Source organism: Pelmatolapia mariae, linkage group LG16_19 (genome assembly GCF_036321145.2).
Source record: "Pelmatolapia mariae isolate MD_Pm_ZW linkage group LG16_19, Pm_UMD_F_2, whole genome shotgun sequence".
NCBI classification, from domain to species: Eukaryota; Metazoa; Chordata; class Actinopteri; order Cichliformes; family Cichlidae; genus Pelmatolapia; species Pelmatolapia mariae.
Genome location: NC_086241.1, coordinates 31,598,648 through 31,619,653, shown reverse-complemented (window position 1 = coordinate 31,619,653; position 21,006 = coordinate 31,598,648). Strand labels below are relative to the sequence as shown.

General features: G+C 40.7%; 1 protein-coding gene across 1 annotated transcript; it reads right to left on the bottom strand.

The window, feature by feature from the left end:
- Positions 1-561: 561 nt before the first annotated feature.
- ccdc80 (coiled-coil domain containing 80) lies at positions 562-19,151 on the bottom strand. Its single transcript, XM_063498729.1, has 10 exons — positions 17,610-19,151; positions 17,296-17,493; positions 15,577-16,067; positions 14,867-15,205; positions 13,701-13,857; positions 8,695-8,831; positions 5,275-5,426; positions 3,726-3,829; positions 1,641-1,724; positions 562-1,457 (listed from the first exon to the last, which is right to left on the bottom strand). The coding sequence occupies exons 1-10, from the start codon at positions 18,238-18,240 to the stop codon at positions 1,135-1,137; spliced, it is 2,616 nt and encodes an 871-aa protein (XP_063354799.1). The 5' UTR covers positions 18,241-19,151; the 3' UTR covers positions 562-1,134.
- Positions 19,152-21,006: the final 1,855 nt, after the last annotated feature.

The window sequence follows — 21,006 nt, the reverse complement described above, 5'->3', positions numbered from 1 at the left end:
CTAACTCCATGTTTTTATTCTATTACTTTGCACATGCTTGATAGCTGTTTTAGCTCCCTATCAGTTCCTTTAAGCCAACTCTTAGATATTCTACCCACCTGCTGAATAACAGTGTTCCACACCCACTAACATTATACAGATCCAAGAGAAAAGAGACTGTAACGCAGTCTGATGTCTAAGCTTTAAATGAACAAGACTTACTTGTACGTACACTTTGGCCATGTTTAATACAAACTCTGTCTCTTGCTCTACGGAAGCTGAGAGATGCTCCAGCCTCTCCATGCCCTTAATTGGATAAGTGGAAGAAAATGGGTAGGTGGATTCCAGCCCTTCTTACTCACAAAGTGTGTTTGCAAATGTGATTGCATTGAGGGGACAGTAAGTTGAGAAGGTCTGAAACTACTGTAGATATTACAAGTACGGCAGGTTGTTTCAATCATTACATGGCCACTAAAATATACTTGGAAATATTTTTCCAGTTTTGCCACTGGGGGGAGGTGTTGCTCAAAAGATTATTGCAGCGCATTGGCACTGAAAGTGAGACAAATAATTTAAAGGACCTGGTAGTAAACAAATGTTTATTTTCATATAGCCATATAGAAACAGAATATAAATAGAAACAATGTATAGCAACAGAAACTTTACAAAAGAGAAATAATGTGATGCTTTTAATAATATTATTGGCAACTGCACTTCAAATGCAACAGATGTCCAATAAATATGTTCTATTATCTACAAAATCAACGTGTGTGGTCAAAGTCTGACCTAAAAAAGCCAGTAAGAGATGACAGACGATGCAATAATGTTTTAAGTTGAAACAAACAAACAAAAAAAACCCCGGCAAAAACTAAAGTACGCAATCCATCTCTGAACCTTCAGGTTCATCCATAAATTTACTGACTAACCAGATCTGACGCTGCTAAGTATAAAGCAGCGTACTATGCTATACAGGGAATGTTAAAGAACTGGATATGTGAAAGCATTTTTCTTCCCTTCACTAAGTGCTACAAAATACTCGTCTGTGCCAACTGCCCGGTGGGAGATGGGAAAGACACAAAAAGGTTTTGGGCCAAAGGAAGGTAGCACCAAGGACCAGCTGCAGGCCAGTGTGCATCATTGGAAAGCACACACCTGTTAGTAACCATACCCCTGGTGATAGCCATCCTGATAACCGTGTTCGTATCCATGTTGATGGTAACCATAGCCACCATATTCGTCTTCAGGGCAGCGCATGCCAAGTGACTGCTGGATGGCCATCTCCTGTCTGCGGAGCTGCATAGAGTCTACCAGGTCATAGATAATGGCCATGGACCACATGGGTGAGGGGTACCAGGACTTAACATTGCCATCCTTCCCCACCAGCAGCATGGAGAAGTATTCTGGGCTGATTTGGAAGTAGTTTCTCATGTCCTTCACGAGGGTAGCTGAGAGCCCTTCACGCTCCACGGTAGCACTCCCTGGATGGACCAGAGGATCAGGTTAGGAACAACGTATTAAAGAGTGAATTTCACAATAGATGTAGCACATCGACATTTTCCTCTTCCTCTAAACTTATCACACTGAACTCAGATACCAAAAAAGTAGAGACCTTAGCTTTCAGAAAATATATCTGTTCACTATTTTGTATTAAAAATTCTTACCATTGATAGGATAGAGCTCCAAGACTCCGCCCATATCTGGCGACTCTGTGCCAACCAGCTTCAGAATGGCGATGTGCCTCAGGCCTGTGTAACCATGGCAACCATTTTTTGAAAAGACATCAGAATGAGGCAAACAATTTTTAGACAACAGCATAACTTCAAATGAGAACAGCAGTATGCTGACCAACTGTTCCTTATCAGTCTGCTTATTTAGGCTGATTGTTACTTATTTGTTATTGGAACTGTCCTAAGCTCTGGTCTCTAGGTAAAGGGAGGAGAATGTGATGGTGGTCCGGAAAGCCCTGCCAAAAAAGCTGTTTCCTCTGAAGCGAGAAAGCCCACATTAAACACAGGAGAACGCTGGCTTCACTTGGTGAGCGCCAAGTACTGAATACCAGGATCAAACCTCTCAGGCCTTCAGCCCAGTCAGCAGGACAGGCCTTTGTGTGGGATGAGGGAGCGAGGGGGCAGCCCTGGGTGCTAAACCAGCCAAGAGCAACACATGAAGGGAAAAAAGTCCCAGTAGAACCTAAACTGGATCTAGTGATAAAGCAAGAAAAGCTGATTTTTCCAATCATCTGACTTGACTTAAATAAAAACAGTGTACACTCAAACAGATAAATGGTAGCACTTTCTAGGAAGTTATATTTCATGAGAGCTTTATAAGCTAGGACAAATGATAAATAATCTGTTAATGCTTCACAGATCAACAGTAAGCTAAAAATATTTTTTTATCATTGCAAGGTTGTAAAAATTTGCTTTGGCTTAAATATAAACCCCTATTTAATGCCCCTGTGTACACACAGTGTATGTGTGTTTGAAGGTGAAACAGGCATGAAACATTCAAAAAGAGAGGGCAGTGAAAGATTACTTGTCATCTTGTTCACTAGCCCTTAAGGTCAGAAACTGATATAATGTAATTGTAGATTTAATGGCTGATTGTTACAAATAAAACATCTGACTCAAGGTCAAGCTCATACACGTGAAAGACCATTTAGTGTTTTTTACAGACTATGTTAACCTGTATAAATATGCAGAAGCAACAAAAGTCTGAAGGGAGCCAGGAAGAAATGTCCAAAATCTTCAGCTTGTGCAAACAAAACAAGAGCGTGAGGTTCATCTTGGGCAGAAAGTCCTGCTGACAGCAGTTATTTGGTTTCGCAGAGAAGGAAAGTTCACTGTGGGCTATTTAAAGTTTACATGTATCTTCCACAAACCTGTCAAACATGTCAGGTTGTTGAGATTTGCAAAGTTGAGACAAATGACTCTTTTTGAGATGTGCGGTAATAACTTTCAAGTTACTGTGGAAAAGTTGACTAACTGGCCGGCTGAAAAGTCTCCTGCCAGGGGAGGAAAAGAACAACGGTTCAGTTTTTTGCCAGTTCCGTCATCTGGGATCCTTCTCCACATCCGCTGGTGAACACGCATTAACACACACATAGTGCTCATGTGCATAAACACAGGCTGATAATGTCTGGAAAGTTGCAGTAAACAAAAAAACATTACTTGTTCATTTGATTTCACTGCTTCTTCATTTGATTAACATATTCATGAATATTCTGACTAACATTTTGGCAAGCAGGGACATGACACAGGCCCGTGTGAAGTGAAGGTCACCTTGGAATAAACATGTCATCAAAGGGAAGTTTCATAAAGAGTTCTTCTCTTTTAGGTATCTCTTCCCAGGAAATGAATCTTTGTACTTTCGGACTTGCAGGAACAGAAGATTGTTATGGGCGGCTGTGCATCTTCCACTAATCAGAAGGTCAGTTGTTAAATCTCTTACAACATTTGTTATAGGGTACAGAGTACAGTGAACAGTCACATCGTGACCGTTTACGATGAATTAGACTAAGGAGTGTTAATCATACTAACAATCGGTTCATTGAGCCTGCAACTGTGTTTCTTATAGATTTGTTTTTTGGTTGCAGCAGGCAGCAGATTTTGGAGAAAAAAACCTACACCACCTAAACAGCACCAAACTGCAGAGAGACTCAATTAGAGCATGGGTGGCGAGCATATTTGAGCTTTTAGCAACTGAAGTGACCTCTGAAAAGTGAAACTGGTTGACTTCTGGTGACTCACCCAGATTGCAGGCTTGGCTGTTGAGGGCGTAGAGCTGCTGCTGATAGGCCCACTCCTCGTCGTTGGGAGCGGAGATGATGAACAGGCGACGTCTCCATCGGAACCTGCAATCACAGAAAATTTGAGTCCGGATTTAAGTGGCACTTTGGTCCCGCAGTGAGAGCTCTGTACCAAGACAAGGAGTTTGTGCTTGTGTGCTACATATTCCCCCTATTACTGCCAGAGGGTGACAACCCGGAATTATGGTCAAAAACCTGCCAGATCTCTACACTGTGTTCGGGGGGATTCAGGTCTCTATGGCAACAAAAGACAGCCTGTCTGCTTTAGACATCTCCAGGAGAAAATGTGACTGAAATGATTCAGCCTTGAGGAATGGCAGGGTTTTTGTTACTTTTGATTTTCATGGAACACACACATGCAGGCTGCTGCAGTCTGCCAAGTGCTGCTCAGAATTATTTAATTGTGGTCCAGCTGACTGCAACAGATATTTGACTGATGTGGACACAGCATGATGGGACCACCCAGTAATTCCAACTACACAGACTATATAGATCCTGGGGGCACAACCTATATATGGCATCAATCTCAATAAAATGTTGTAATAGAAACTGTACTGAATACCTCAATTTGTCATGCAAATCTTGCACCTATGGAATGGTTTGTGTATGTTATTTTTAAGCTACAAGTTAATGCTACATCAGCATGGGTGCTCTTATCCAGTGTTAATTTCACTGACCAATTATTTTTGTCATAATTTTTGTCAGTTACCTTTGTTTTCATGATGAAAGGGAGACAATAACTAACTAAAAACTAGTGCACGAGACAAAAAAGTGCGATGGAATATATTGATACTTTGGTCTAAAAAAAATAAAAAATGTGAGATCCAATCAGAAATATTTAAGCTGTGTACAAAGGCGGGACGAGTTTGGAAGTGACCCAATCAGATGTAATCGCCCTGTGCATAAAATGTGACAAAATATCGAAACCTGGGAGGAAGAGGAGAGTGAGCATATGCACACATTTCACATTTGATATCAAGGAAAATAAGATGGAAACAAACCTTTACACTTTCAATGATATTTAACAGACTAAAAATAGAAATAGACTGAAACTACAATATTTCAGATGCCTAAATTATGACTAAAACTAAATATTCAAAAGACTATGACTAAAACAATCAAAAATGTAAAACAATCACAGCAGTATTCCTGTACACAAATCCATTCTTGTGTGATCCCCGAACAGTTTATGATTGCAGCTTATTAACCAAGCTTGCTAGTGTTAGCTAATAACTTTCTCAACCTCAACCTGAATTGTGTCTCCAAAAACACCACACCATAATGCTAAAATGTAAGGTTTTCAAAACAAGTGGATCAGTGGCTCTGTCCATCTTTTGTCTACAGGCTTTATTAACTGATCTCACTCATGGGCGAATATCAGCAAATCCCTGCTGATAGTTCTTAAGATGTCTTTGTCAGAAAAAAAGGTTTTAATGTTTGTACATCCACAGTGTTTTGGTCATGCCCTATATTTCCACAGAAATCCTCACCTGGAGAGAAAGTTTTCCAAAGATCTGGGCTTGTCTTCCTTCTTACAGACCACTCCATCTCTCTTCTGCTGCTCCATCTCTCGGATTCGGGAGGAGAAGGTGTCGATGTAGTTAAATACAGCCTTCATGGCAATGGGAACCTCATAGGATTGCTGACAAACAAGATTGACAAGAACCAGTCATACTCTCCCAAAGGTCGAGTCTGAGGTGAAACCACAGAATAAATAAATCAAAATCCCTGTCGACAAAAAATAAAAGAATAAGTAACACTACAGTACAGCGGGCATTAAAATAGAAATCCACTGCATGAAAATGGTGAAACTCCTTCCAGTAATGTGATTATATGAAGTTATGCATGTTAGTAAATGTGGTGTGGCCTTTACCACATCCCAGCAAATCTTTATAACAACTTCTGGGAAGCAGCAAAACCAAGTATCTCATTTCATCCTAACTGGACACAGCACGAACATCTGAAACGTGCACAAAAATGTAACACACTTGTACATCTTCCTCAGGACATGCTGAAGTTGCCATTCTGATTCTTTCACACCTTTCCTTGCACTGCGCTCTCTGTCCTTTTTCTGTCTAATACACACACCCACATCCGTGTACATTCACAGACTCCTCTGTCTCTGCTGCTGACAGCAGAGGATGTGAACACTGGCCTCTTTGATGAATCTGTCCGAAAAACAGGCTGGTGATTTATCCCGGCACATGCACACACACTCTTATACACAGATGTTGAGCAAATGTCATGTTGTGTAAATTTAAACAGTGTTTTAGTAAAAGCACCATGTTGGCAGTATTAGGGCAGAGAAAAAGAGAAAGATTTAATGGAAGTGTAAGCAGATAAGTTGTGAATCAGTGATCCCTGGAAGAGGACCAACCGACCAACAGCAGTGCTGAGAATCAAGGCTGTTTAAAAGTATTAGTCAGGACTATGTGAAAGGGCAAGTAAAAAAGTATGATTAAAATCCTCCCTGCTAAAATACCATAGTATATTTAGAGGTCTTTCACAATTCAGTGACTGAATCCCTTAAGGCTATGTTCCAGGAAGGCAGGACCTTTGACACAGCTGATCATGCAGTCTTGGTGAATATGCTACATGACAACAGTCTTGTCCAAGAACGCTGTAACTTAGTTTTGAAATAAGTCAACCAGACCATGATGTGCCTGCTTTCCTGGGTCTTCTTCTGTGTTTTTTCCTGTTTCCAAAGAAATGCCTTTGGATGTGTGCGTGCATCCAAAGGCACTTTGCGTTGGTTACATTGTTGCTCTACTTGGTTCCTTCTTATTTTTTGTATGTACATCTGTAACAGCCATACCCAGTACTGCCTTCACTTTCACAATATTTTACAAATATTTATTTCCCAGAGTCAGAACAGACATTAAAAAGAAGCATTTACCGATGCTGGCTATGTTACGTGGCCTAATCTGCAGGGGGATATCTTTTATGAATGTTTTCCATTTCCCTGCATTGCTTCTCTTCTCTTCGTGTCACGTCAGCTATTTACAGTGCAGCTGACTGAGAAGAACTTACACTGCAAATGCTTGTTAAAGGCTCTTTGAGACTGATGGTGGCGCTTGAACCTAAAAGTTAGTGTCAGCCTGCTATTATAGTTACTCACAATGACAACACATCACTATCATGCTAACCATCTTGTTAGCATGTACTAATTAGTCCTAAACATAACATGGAGCTGAGGCTGTTGGGAATGTCACAGGGTTTTGACATCATATGTTTAGACTGTTTAGCTTACACGTATGTACCTCACTGCATGTTTATTGGGCACCGATGCATTACAAATATATATTTACTCATTTATTTTTCAACACCTTGTTTTTTGTTTTCTTAACAGTTTACTAAAACAAGACCATTTAATTTTGGTATCTCACCATAGCACTTGCAACAGTTAAAACAAAGTTAATTTGGAGTGGAAACCAAGTGTAGACATATCAAGTGAACACTAGATATATCTGTATGCCCATCCACATTATCTTTGCCTATATTGACAGCTGTTTATCTCTCTGCTTCAAGCTTTACAGGTACATTAATGACAGTTCTCATATTTAGGCTAAAGATTATTCTCCCTCATTATTATTTCCTCTAGATTAGGGTTGTAGTGGAGATATCAAGGATAGGCACGGTTGTGGCACTGATTCAGTCTTTGAGCACTACGGTCACCCCGGTGTGTCAGCCAGAACACCACTTAAGGCCAAATTGTCGCAGAGTAGGGAAGAAGGAGTTTGAGGTTTGGTTTGAGGCACTTTATTGTCACAACTCAATTCCTGGGGCTGTAAAACAGTTGCGTGTGTATGTGTGTGGTTTTACAAAACATCCCGCAGGAATCAGTGCACCCCCACCGGACCAACACTGCTCATCCGACATTAAACTGCCCACCTTACTAACCGGATGATGTCACCAGATGGTGGGCTGGCCCAAACTGACAGGAGATTGAATATTAAATGAACAGTAGATAAACTTATATAAACTTATGAACACCAATAGAATTATCCTATGAACTTTGGGGCCTTTTATACAAGGGTCAGCCAACTCCAGGCCTCAGGGGCCGGTGTCCTGCAGGTTTTAGATCTCACCCTGGGTCAACACACCTGAATCAAATGATTGGTTCATTACCAGGCCTCTGGAGAACTTCAAGACATGCTGAGGAGGTTATTTAGCCATTTAAATCAGCTGTGCTAGATCAAGAACAAGGGTATACACATGTATATTTATATGGCTCTTTGAGAGGATATTGATTGACAGTAATGCATTCTCAAGTCCCTCCAACAGGACTTGAAATTGGTGTGAAATATAAGAGCTGCCCAAAAACATGTAACTTTTAAGAATTTCATCACAGCGTGAAACTACAGTTCTCAAAAAAGCTCACCACACAACCTTCTTCCTCGACACCATCACATTCAGTGAGTATATGTTTATAACTCTTTTCTTTTCAAAACAAAAATGTGAGTGTGTGTGGTTCATTCAGGGGACATCTTTACATTTTAGAGTGAAAAAACAGCTTGACTTACATGCTTTCCAAATTCACACTGCATTAATTTAACTATTCAACAAGCTAATTGATCTACACAGCATGGCCATTCTGTTATGGGGCTGCCCATCACATACTAGCTACTTTTGGCTGCCCCTTTATTATCAATCTAACATGCCTTGATGTGACTGTGGTCTGGCACTATTTACCTAAACCTGAATTAAATTATTCACAAGTCACTACAACAGGTATACTTGTATGTTTAATTTGGCGTATTTGATGCTCTTCCCGACAAGGGATTTTTTTCCTCCTCCTGGTACTTAAATAGGGATCTTTCACTTGTTAGGCAAATGTGCAAACCACTACACTATAGAGACACAGCCTTCACATAATCCTCCTATACTGCTTAGAAAGAGTAAGTCTCTACCTTGACTCTCATGTCAGTGTCTGTGAGGACCATGTAGAACTCCTCGTAGGTCATGCCAAACTCTTTCCTCAGCTCTGTGATCAGATCCTGGTTCACCAGGTCTTCCTGACGAAGGCCCTTCATAGGCTTGTCATTCTCTGGAGAAATAAAGGCACATTAGACGGATTCAATATCTACTTTCCTACTTTAAAGGGGGTACTAATTTCCCCTTTAAAGAAAATCAATTAACTGTTAAAATCAAAGGAACATAACATTTATTATATTTGGAATCTTAGTGAAGTGGTCCAAAAGTCAAATGTAAATCTAATATATTGCCCGGAATATCAGATTGGAAAAATTGGGGAAAAAAGGAAAACTGCACACTACTGGTTAATCTGTCTTCTGTCATGTCTCCCTCCCCTCACTGCCAGTCGGTTGCGGCAGATGGCTGCCTCTCACTGAACCTGAGGTTTCTTCCTGTTCAAAAGGAGGTTTTTTTTTTTTCTTCTCACTGTTACCAAGTGATTGCTCATCTGTGTCTTCTGATTGTTTTTTTGTTTTTGTTTTTCCCCCCCCCCCTGACAATTATTTAAATGGTTACGGCTTCAAAAGGCTGGAAAAGTACAGGGCAGATACAAAAACAGCTTAAGACATGTTAGTCGTATTTCTTAACGTAAAACGAAGAGCAATTGTTTCCCAGTTAACATGCTTACTCCTCTTGTAGTTTAGTTATCTATGCTGATTTCAAAAAACTGCTCCTTTAACAAATTTGTCTGAGAAGTTTAAGAATTAGACTCTTGAGTGAAGAGCAGAACTGAAGCATGCAGAATGAATCGGGGACAAACTGGACAAACAGCAGCTGAGATCTAAAAGGGTTGGATGTCTCAAAGTCTAATGGAGCTGGTGTTTATGCAGACCAAAGCCTTTAATCATAGCTCCTTCCGTGTGTGTGTGTATGACATACAGACCACGGAACAGTGTGTTCTTGGTGGCTGGTTCGCCCACTCTCTGCTGTGTAATGTGTATGAGCAATCACATCAGGAAACCCCCAGTACATGTAGGTGGCAGAAGACAGACTGTACACACAGATATGTACAGCAAACACTCTTTAATATGGTCTATATGCAAAACATACACTTGGCCAGCCAGGCTAAAACCCAAAGATGAAGTCGCTGTAACCAGAGGAGGGGCAATGCTGAAAGGACCAGCTGTTTGTACATGATCACACACAGTGCGTTTCTCTCACTTCCAAGGACTCTTATGTTGACTTCCATTTACTTTCTTGAGATTCATTTACATACTGTTGCTTACCTTAACCTAAACTTAAATCAAGCCTTCATAATTAAAATGAATGAAGACTTACCAACAGAGGTGGGTCACAACAATGTGACTACATAAAAACATTATGTCTGGATAAAACCTCATCTGCACATCGAGTGACAGGCTTAAAAAGCTTAACAAAGAGCAGTTAACACACATCAACCGCAGCCTCTGGTTTGAGACGGCTATAAAATGTCTCAAAATAGAAGCCAAGCACAAATGACGCAGCGCGTCTCACAAAAACAGCAGCAGTTTTGTTGCATTTGAACAAGTAGGTTTTCAAGCACTGTTATAACTGCTCTCTGTGTGCATGTGGGTGTGATGAATTAAATGTCTCCAGCTTACACATCAACTCCGCAGGAGATGATGCACAGGAAAGGTATGCACTCTGGTTTGCTCTCCTGGTACATGTTATACAGACTCCTGTACTTCATAGCTGCTGAACTCATCACATTTTGGATTGGAAGCTGAAGGCATTCCTACCTCTAGCTACAAATAAAGTATAATTACTAAAATAAGCAACGGTATTATGGTAAATGAGCCGAATCTAACATCACTGAATTCAGAGGTCAACACTGTTTAGTATCACCTGCACAGAGAAGCACAAAACACTGTGGCTTTGGCAGAGTCGGTGCGCATTCTGGATGTCACTGTGGGAGCAGAGATCTCTGCTGAACACATCTAGTTTGACATAATGTGAGGAAGGTAAAACAAGGACAGGACAGCAGACGTGGCAGGAGACACTTTTCCTTGCCACAGTCTCAGTATGGACAGCACTCACACAACAACATTTCCCTGAAAAATAGTATTTTAAGGCAAATCACGTCTACTGTATTCCTAAAAACATGCAAACTTACTTACATTTATGACAGAATGCCTGAGTCTGTTTATTTCAGTGCTAAGTAGAGAGCAAGCTTGAGTAGACAAGAAAGTGTTAAAGTCAAGCAAAAATGCTTTCCTTTTTGGTGATAACCAAAATTGTTATCAACAACCCTCCGGTGTAAGAGAAAGAGTTACACTGTGAAGGAGATTAGTGATGAAGTCAGTGAGAACATGTGGCTGGACACTGATTCCCATCATTGTTTTGTTACAATAGTATACTAATACACAAAATGGGTTGATGTTTCAGAAACACAGTGCCTAACCCACTAACTTCATCTAAGATGACATTACCTTTGCCTCCAAAAGCCTTCTACTGATCTGAAATACAGGACTAGAAAGACAGATCATATTTCTTACATTCTTTCATATTGCTTCCAGTCAGGGCTGGATCGGGAAACCCTGAATCATCCCTCAGTCATGCTGCTGTGGGCTCAGGCTGCTGGGGGACTTTGCAAAACACTCTGAGCATCGCACTGAACAACTCTCTGAGCTTCTCTGCTCACTATTTGTCTTCTCTTTCCAGCAGGTTGCGCCTTGTTCTCCTCTCTTTCTCCTCACTTGCCCAACTGTCTCACCCTGAGGTGGTTCTGTCAGAAATCTCTTCTTGTTAAAAAGGTCTTCCTTCCCACTTTCACCAAATGTTTACTTGCAGGGTATCTGATCATTGGGGTTCTCTCTTGTATTGCAGGGTCTTTAGTATATAAAACAACTTGGGATGGCTGTTGTTGTAAATCGGGGCAATAAAAATAAACCTGGACTAACTGCTTTGTTGTTCTGTGTTTCTAGTTTACATGTTTTTTGTTTTTTTTTGTGTGTGTGGTACACAGAAGTTCCTACTATTGTGTTACTGGTTTAATATTGTTTTCCTCATACTACATGTGAGTATTCTGTGTCTTCACAAAGTAGAACAGAAAAGCGGCAGCTCTTAAAATGACAGGAAAAGCATTTAGCTGGATCTACGATGACTCTGTCATCCTAAGGAAGATTTACTGACAGCGGAAACATGACTTTGTTTTAGAATTACAGCCTTTTGCTGGTTAACTGCAGTGTTTTGCTGCATGTAAGTGCTGTTTGGGAAATCCATCTTCAGTGCTGGAAACTTCAAAAATGTTTCATTGTTTCAAAATGTTGCTGTTGAGAAATGCTGCACTTCCTGAAAACATCTGCTCCAAATTGAGAGCCACATGAACTATTGAAAAAAGGTGCCTGGCTGAGCAACTGAAAGACTTGCATCAGTCAATAGCGATTGTGGCATATACCATGTCAAAACAAGGAGCAAAAAAACAAAATGTATTGAACCCTCTCATACTGCATATCAATGTTCCCTCTAATTTTTCATGTGTCTGAGCGAACACACAAACTCCCTGAGCAGTCCCTTGGACCACTGTGAGCAACAGCAGACGTGTGCACTGTGGTCACGCCAGCATCGAGTCCATCCAAGTTACATGGTTTATTAAAATAATCCAATTACAGTGTTTACATTTATGTTAGACTACTTTTAATTAACGCTTTAGCCCACTTACAATGAAAATTTTAAAAAAAATATTGTTCATGACCTGTGTAGTATGTTAACACAGTAAAAATTACTTGAACTCCAAAACACAACTTTCTTTCTTTTCTTTTTTTTTTATATAAAGCTCTAATTCTTATTATGAGTCTGTGGTCTGGGAGAGAGTCCTGTAACTCTCTGTCTGCAAAATACAGTATATAATGACCAATGTTGGGAAATTAATTATATAGTTACTTCTTCAAAAAAGTAACTGAGTTATGCAAACAAAGTTTTTTGCAGCTGTTTACCTAAAAATGCAGCCAAGGCATTTTTTTAACTAAACATTTCAAACTATTTACAGAACAATCAGCTGTTCTGCATCAAATTTGATGCCACACAAATTATTTGTGCCACTCCAAAAAATAATTTCTGTCCACTATGAGATAAAGGAGAACAACAGCCTGATCCCTGCAGGCCTGACAACAGGAGATGTATCACTCCTGTAACACCTGTAACATTCAGCAGTCGCCTCATTGTTCTGACACACACAACAAAACTATTGACTACACTACACACGAACTACACAAGATTTGCGCTAAACGTGGCAAATCTCTCACATCTCAAAACACCGCCGTCACTCCTAAAACTTCCCCCTTCCTAAACAACCATGTTGCCATATCATTTTTTTGATTGGTCGACATGGTACATTTTTCCACCAATAGGAAAGCGTGGGGGGTGGAGTTTGTTTTTGCTCACAGGCTTTCGAGCGTTTTCCTTATAAAACGCAGTTTTTACCGTTTATTCCCGCAGTAAATATAAACAACGATAGTATTCAGGAAGAAAACCAAACATTGCATATATTTTTATCATAACTCTGGTTTTACGTGGCCTATCAACACAATTTAAAAACTGGTATAAAGTCCACACTTTTTCCGTCAATTGTTCCGTCTGTCCTGCTCACATCTCCAATGGTTGTACACGTTGTCATTAACGTGGCTTCACTCCACATCAGCCACGCTGCTTTGCTAGCTAAAACACCGGTGTCGGCACATAAGGACGCTGTCATAGCCTGTCAACCACGTTGATTAGCTGCGTATATACGAATGTGAATCGCATTATTGGCTGGACTATGGGATAAGGTGGCATCGTTCTAATCCCATACGGGAGCAGCCAGTCACTTACTGACTAACACTGCAAAACAGAATTGTTAAAGTATTAATTTTAATTTCAATTCAGGTTAGATTTTTTTTTTCTGTGCGCAGAGACCGTGCCAGCAGTGCGCAATTGCGCACGCGCGCAGCTTAGAGGGAACATTGCTGCATATGGAACTACTTACCTATCTGATAGTGGTCAATTTTCATGGTGGAGTTGGTCAAAGAGCCAAAAATAGTTATGATGGAGACTTTCCTGATGGCCATCTCACACACAGACTCCAGGTACTCATCCCTCTGCTGAACATACATACTGTTCTCCTCACTGGGGGATGTAATCAGCTGGAGGAAGGGAGGGAGTGGAAACAGGGAGGTTAGAGTATCCTGTGTATGCTGTGACACACACGCGTGCAATACAGTGTGCTGCAGAGGTGATGTTTACATTAACCTGCAGGCGGACGATGGGGCATATTTCCCCAGCCTGTTCACAGCACCACTGTGATAAGAATCTATACTGGCTGCAAAACAGAGCCGCACAGTCTGTTAGCTCACAGCTGTGCAGTCGGTCAAATACCTGGATGATGGTTGTGCTACCTACCACTTCACTATAAAGAAGTGACACTGTACAATAAATGGTACAGAGGTGCTTACCTGTTTGTTGACTAGTGAAAAATTAATCAACAGTAAATTATTTGTCCTGATGTGAGTCTTTAGAACGTTTCAGTACTCTGTCTTGGAAAACAAACTCTTTCCTTATTGGAGCCGCACCAACTGTAGGTCACTTCCTTCTGCTCCACACTGCCAGCTGCTCAGTGATTCAGAATGGTGTAATGCTCAACTTCCCAACTCAAAACCTATCCATCCAAAAAGCACTACTAAACAGCTATCGGCCAGTTAGCTTAGCATAAAGCTGGCTGATAGTTGTATTTGACAGAAAACTCAGTTAATTACTGAGGAGATATTTAGATTATTACAGAAAGGAGGCAACATCAATTAATTACTGAGGTAATGCTAAATCAGAAATTAAATCACATATCATGCTTCATCTGTTGGAGCCATTTTTGGCTGGGTGCAGAGAAGTCCATGCTATCTGCTTATCAGGAAGTGGCTGTGTTTGAAATATAATAGGCTAATAAGCAACTGTTCCAGATGCCCATAGTCTGACATTTGTATTCATCTGTATTTTGGCAAGAAATCAAATAAGCACTTTGGCCAAAATGTTAAACCTGTCCTCACACTTAGCGATGGTGCGCTGAGTACTGACATTTCCCTCTGGCCAAAGCTTGAAACCTGGAGTTTTGCCAGGTGAAAGAGCCTCTTATGAACTGTCAATATTATGTCATGCTCTCACCAGCAGCCGCCTCCTGTTTTCAAAGTAATCCAGAAAGGAGACAAGGGCACCCTTTGGTGGTGGCGTTGGCTTTTTAGTGGGCTTTGGATAGTCCACTTTCTCCGGGTACTTTGACACCTTCTTTCCATTTTTCTTTCCCCCGATCTTTCCCTCCTTCCCTGGCTTTCCTCTTCTGTCGGCTTTCTTGGCACCCTTGTCATTCTTTTTCTTCTTCTTGTCATGCTTATCGTGCTTTCCCTTCCTGGTAGGAGTGATAACAGTGATGATTTCTGGCTCCTCTGGATTGCTTGCTGTTGGCTTGCTAGGCTCATACTTGTCTTCATACTCGTTAGTCAACACCTGCGCACAAAAGCAGATATTATTTTTCATTTTCTTCACTGATTCAAACACCGTGAGAATGGTTGGGTCTTGAGCCGGTGTCGTGGTAACCTTTTCTTTGTACACACAAAAAATGATGGTGAAATTAGTTATGTTGGCTGCTAAACAGCTATTTCATTTGAAAAGCTCCAATGAAAAGCAATTAAAGTAATCAGCAAGAAGTGTACTGCATATGTACTCGTGGATATTATTTATAAATTTATGTAATGTATGGTTTTAGGACTAATATATACCCAGGTGTTTTGTATTCTATAAATAGCATGAATCTGAAACCCATTAAAATACAAAGTCAATCTATTAAATCTATCTTTAAAATGAATGTTACAGATTACCTTGTCTCCACCGTTCTTCTTCTTGGTGGGTTTGGTCTTTGGGAGTCTATGTGTGATGGGTAGCTTGCGGCTGTGTGGATCTCTGTTGAGTTTGTCAGTGCGGTTATCTCCAGCTGGGGTGGTTTTCGGTGGGTACCGTTCCCTCTCTCTGCGGTTGTAGTAGTATGGATCAGCGGTAGTTCTTGGCAGTGGGAGCCACAGGGCTGTGGTAGGAGATCTGGTCGTTTTCTGAGTGGTGGTAGTAGTGGGCCTTTTTGTGGTGGTGGTGGTTCTTCTGGTGGTGGTAGTGGTGGGTTTTCTGGTTGTCGTCGTAGTTGTTGTTGCTCTGGTTGTTGTAGTAATCGCAGTGGTGGTCGTGGGCTGGGTTGTTGTTGTTGTTGTTGTAGTGGTAGTAGTTGTGGTTGGTTGTGTAGTTGTTGTTGTGGTGGTGGTTGTAGTAGGTCGGGTTGTTTTGCTATTTGAGTTTAGTTTTATTGTAGGTGTGTCAGGAACTGGCAAGATGGAGACAGAGATCACAGGTAAACATTTCATTTTGCATACACTCCAAAAAAAAAAAAAAGATTATTCACCCTAATAAACACGAAGCAATAATTTTGAATAAAACACAACTGAAATAAATACAATTTAAGATTAATTTAAATTCAAATTCAAACTTTTAATTGAAATAGTAAATTCCTAAGGAAAATATGCTTTGTATAAACTGAATGTATACTATTTAAGTAAATTTAATTTGAGCAGATTCCATTAAATGTAACATATTACATTGTACTTATGTAACAAAGTTTAATGGACGATTTATGCATTGGTATGCATCATCAGTGTATACTGTAAAAAACAAAAACAAAAAAACAAACAAAAAAACAAACCCTTGTAAAACTACAGGAATTTTAGTACAGCAATATACTGTACTCAACTTTGTTTCTGAGTACAGCTGCATACTGTAAACGATATTATAAAAAATATGAACAGCAAGATACAACATAATTTTACAGTGTAACACAGTATTTTCTTCTTTGGTTTAAATCCTGGATTTAACAGTGTTGTGAGAGTTTTTCAGTTATTTGGTGTTTAGAATTTGTTCGTTGTTTCTGTATGAGGTGTTTTTAAGAGACTGCGTGACTAAGAGTAGGGTTAAGGTTCAGCTGGCAATGCATTATAATGGCACAGAATCTCTTAGGAAGTAATCTGAGATAGTAATAAACTATAATGAACTACTGACAGTGTTGCTTAGTAAAAGCTATATTCTACATAGCACAGTACCATAAAGGTTTTTACAGTGAGGAAGTTGTTGTAGTTTATAGGAGGGCACTGAACACTGTAACAGCTGACAAATCTAGCTGCCAGCCTTCTGAAAACCCTGAGTGCCATTATTCACATTATTCAAACTGGTCTAGATTACTTACATGAAGACTGGGCAAGTGAAAACCAACCTGAGGAAAGGTTGAGTGTCAACTTTATCTCATGGCTGCCCTTCCTGGTGTAACCATCCAGTTTATCCAGGCTGCGGACTGACACTAAGATCGTACAAGTCTGTTTGCAGCTTCTCCCAGTCTCAAACCAAAGATCTTTTGTTTATAAGGCACATATGGTAATCACTGCACCATGGATATATTCTAGAAAGGTTCAATGTTAATTAAGAAGTTTTAAAACTAAAAAGTGTGGATTTCCCTGCTGTGAAAACAAACATGTTGAAAAAATGTTTATCATGATCATTCTCACCTGCAAGTGTGCCTTCTTCCACTTGTCCCTCCACACCTGCTCCTTTACACTTCTGGATGAAGCCTTTCTGGCGAAGCTTCTCGAGCTTCCTCATGGGTGACTGGTCAATGACCTCATACATGGCCTCCAGCCTCACAGGGTAGGGATATCTCTCTTCCACCTGCAGGGTTTTCTTCAGAAGCACCATTCCAAACTTGCCTGCAGATCAACACATTAATAGATTAAGCATATGATATGGTTAATATCAGCACCTGCAATGACGTTTTGACCCATGCACAAGTTGAGACATAGGCTTGTGCCGTCTACCTTCTTACCTTTCTCTAGTTTTAGGAAGCTCATTAGTCTGGGGATGAGTGCAGTATCTAGTGGCTCCTCCATCACTTTCCCCTCTGTTGTGATTCTCCGGACCTTGCCTCCCATCTCTCCTTCTTGATGAAACATGACTATCTGGTGGACGTGTCTTTCTGCCAGCTCGCAGTAGACATCTGGCTTCAGAAGTGACATCATCAGTCGGTAGTAGCCGTCTGAGTCATGGGGCGCCGAGATAACGAGGACTCGGTTTTTTCCTGCAAAGCTGGCCAGCAGATTTGGTGACCCGGCGCTGCTGGGCATGCGGGTAACTCTGGCTCTGGCTCCTGGAGTACCTTCATCTGTCAGTTGACGGGACAAGCCAATCTGTCCATTCGTCCCTATCCTTCGCAACCGGCCTCCTGCTCTCTTGGCCCCCTCCAGGTTCCCCGACTTGGCGGTAAGCGGAATCGCCTCGTCGGCCTGCACATTTTGTGCGCTCTTGTTGCTGTGCACCGAGATTGCCGAAGCATATCCAGGGCGCAAACGTCCCTGAAAGCGTCGGCGCAGTTGCACCCGCTTGAGGTGAGTCTGTTTGTCGGCTTGGGTCCAGGTAAGCAGATATATCAAAGCTAAACTGAGAACAAAACCCCTCATTGTTGTGTGAAATTAAGGTAGGCTAAACACTCACTGCCGTAAATGCAAAGATCCAGTGGTGGATCCTTGAACCTGTGCGTCTTTAGCGCATCTGAGGGTGACAATCAATTAATTCCAGATGAAGACGTGCAGCGCGCGCGGGATCGGCACATAATCTGCCAATGACCACTTTCAGAGCATGACTTCTACTGAGGAAATCCACGTTGCTGTCTGCCTTTAATCTGGCAAACAATATGAACACGAGAAGAGTTCAGAGCACAGATCTACAACTTCATCTCAGCAGCACTTTCGTTTCCAACTCACAGAACAGAAGATCAGAAGCGTCGATCATTGCAGTTATAACCTGCAAACATCCACAAGTGGCGCAGAAAAAAAATCTATCACCGCGGAATACACTCAATAAAATCCTAGAGTCCTAGAGTGAAAAGTTAAGAACCACGTCACATCTCCAAAATGCAAAATTTGTTTACGCCCTAATTACTTCTTAACTAGTCAAAGTTCTTTTGGGCTCTGTTTATTTCCCACAACAATAAGTCTTCTGGCTGCAGAAATAGTGAAGATCCCTCAAAATGCAAGACAGTTAGTCTGAGCTGGAAACCTGCGCTTAGACTGTGCAGAGGAAAAGCGAATCTGCCTCTTCTTAGGTCTCCCCTTTGGCAAATCGGAGCTCTAGAGGTTTTCCCAGAAACGTCCACACAAACCTCAGCCTCCGGACTCTTGGCGACGCAATGTCAGGACCTGCCCCGGGACGTTCGGTTGCCAGTTCACTCTGCAACACCCCTTTCACTAGAAGGTTCTTTACAGGAAACTGGTCAGAATGAGGTGGGTTGCACTCAAAAACGCATTAAGTAGCTGAGGAAGATTTAAGAAAGAAAAAAGTAAAGGAAAAAGTTTGCTCCCCTGCTGGCCAGATCTCCGGGAAGAGAAATTCCCATAATCTGACACAGTGTAAAGTTCCCCCTTTTAAGGCGAAAGAGGAACGCCCCCAAATTCGATTTCTTTCTACCAGCATATTCCACCTCCTCATTTTCATTCGATTTAAATTCACAGCATGACCGTCTCTTTCATCTTATTCTAAATGTTACTGCGAAAAAAGGAGAAAAAAACGTCAAAAGATTAATATAGCAATATGTTTATTTCCAAAATAACGCAACTGCAATGATCGCCCTTGCTCTTTTATGATGTTTCTTGAACCCAAATCAGTGTTTCTCAATTTCCTCTATGAAAGTTTCCTAGGTTGGCTTGTAATTAAGGCCTAAGTAAAGAAAAGAAAGCCACCAAGTCTAAACCACATCCACTCTCACCCCAAAGGCAAAATACTACCTCAGCATATACAAAAAGGAATATCTGCCACATTTCTATACACACAGAAAATATATCATGTCATGCAACAACCATCTTCATCTTTCTTCGAGTGATGTTAGTGTTTAGATGCAGCATTAGATTGGAAGTTACTTTATAGAGAAAAAAAACCCAAATACAAAGAAAAACGATATCAACACTTGACTGCATGCTTGTTTGTGAATGAAAATCTCTCAAGCCAGCAAGAAGATGACTGATTTTTATTTACATCAGTGACATGTAGGCTCCTCAGACAAGCACAGCTCACTGAATGGACTCGTGTTTTGTATAATAAAAACAGCACAAGGGCTTAAAGAATGTCAGGAGATAAGAACTGCTGCAGGACAGAGATCTGATCACTCATTTCCGCTTATTAGTAAAGAAGCGATTGTGCTCCTGGTTTTAATGGGTTGTCTGTTATGTTATTACACTGCAGATGGCTTTACTTATGGGAAACAGAGATTTCACTTTTGGTCCTTTTCGTCCACAATTACAGCAACGTGGCATTATTGATGTTTCGTAGATGACATTGCCACTTGTTATCACACTTTTCTTGATCCTGCAAATGCTGAAAACCTGATTACAAATACACATAATCAAATCAACAAAAGACTTTGTGAGCTTATTCCACTTTACTATTCCTCTCATACGTATAAAAATTAAAACAACTTATGAAGGGAAAGAAATGCAAGCTTTCTGCAGCTTACTGCAAGTAAACTCTAAAACAACAGTTGTTATTAACACTGTATGGCATTTCATAACTTGCAAAAACTTTCTTTATGATCTTTATACAATTCTGTGTATGTGCCACTGCAAATGTATTGGATTGGTGTTATTTTTATTAAAGGATTCCTAGGGTAATTTTAGGATATTTAGCAAGTTAGGTTGGTAGAATAATGTTTTTAGGGAATTATATCTTATATACCTGTTATTTGGCCCCCTACCCATAAACCTTATGAATAAAGATACATTCTAAGCACAGCACAACTGAAAAGATCATCATAACACTGGTAGTTTCAGGATTTGTGGTTCAGTATGGATGTATCCTATGAGTATTTGTGCTTACCATTACAGAAGTCTTATCTCTTATAAACAAGTAAAAACATTATGTAGGGACATTGTCTGCATTCACAGTGGACAGAATCAAACAGAGCACTGATTACTGCATTCAGTGCACAAACTCCAAAGACTTCTCCATGATTTGCTCTGTAATTACACTCAGTATCCAAAATCACCAAAGTCCTCTGGCCACTCCACTCTGAGTGAGCCAAGGTGAAACTCATTCCCAGGACTGCCGGCCTCAAACCATGTATTTTGTTTCCATCCAGATGGTTCTGTACAACAGATCTTTAATACATTCAGAGAACCAGAATAAGCAGCAGTGGATGGCCATATGGAAGGATGCCAACATCGAGCAGGAGGGAT

What these genes read in the sequence shown, in the direction of transcription:
- ccdc80 (XM_063498729.1), bottom strand. Translation starts at nt 18,240, where the DNA reads ATGAGGGGTTTTGTTCTCAGTTTAGCTTTGATATATCTGCTTACCTGG. An exon ending in GGAAGAAGGCACACTTGCAG is followed by an intron (nt 16,068 to 17,295) that starts GTGAGAATGATC and finishes CCATCTTGCCAG; the next exon opens with TTCCTGACACACCTACAATA. An exon ending in GGAGCTCTATCCTATCAATG is followed by an intron (nt 1,458 to 1,640) that starts GTAAGAATTTTT and finishes TGGTCCATCCAG; the next exon opens with GGAGTGCTACCGTGGAGCGT.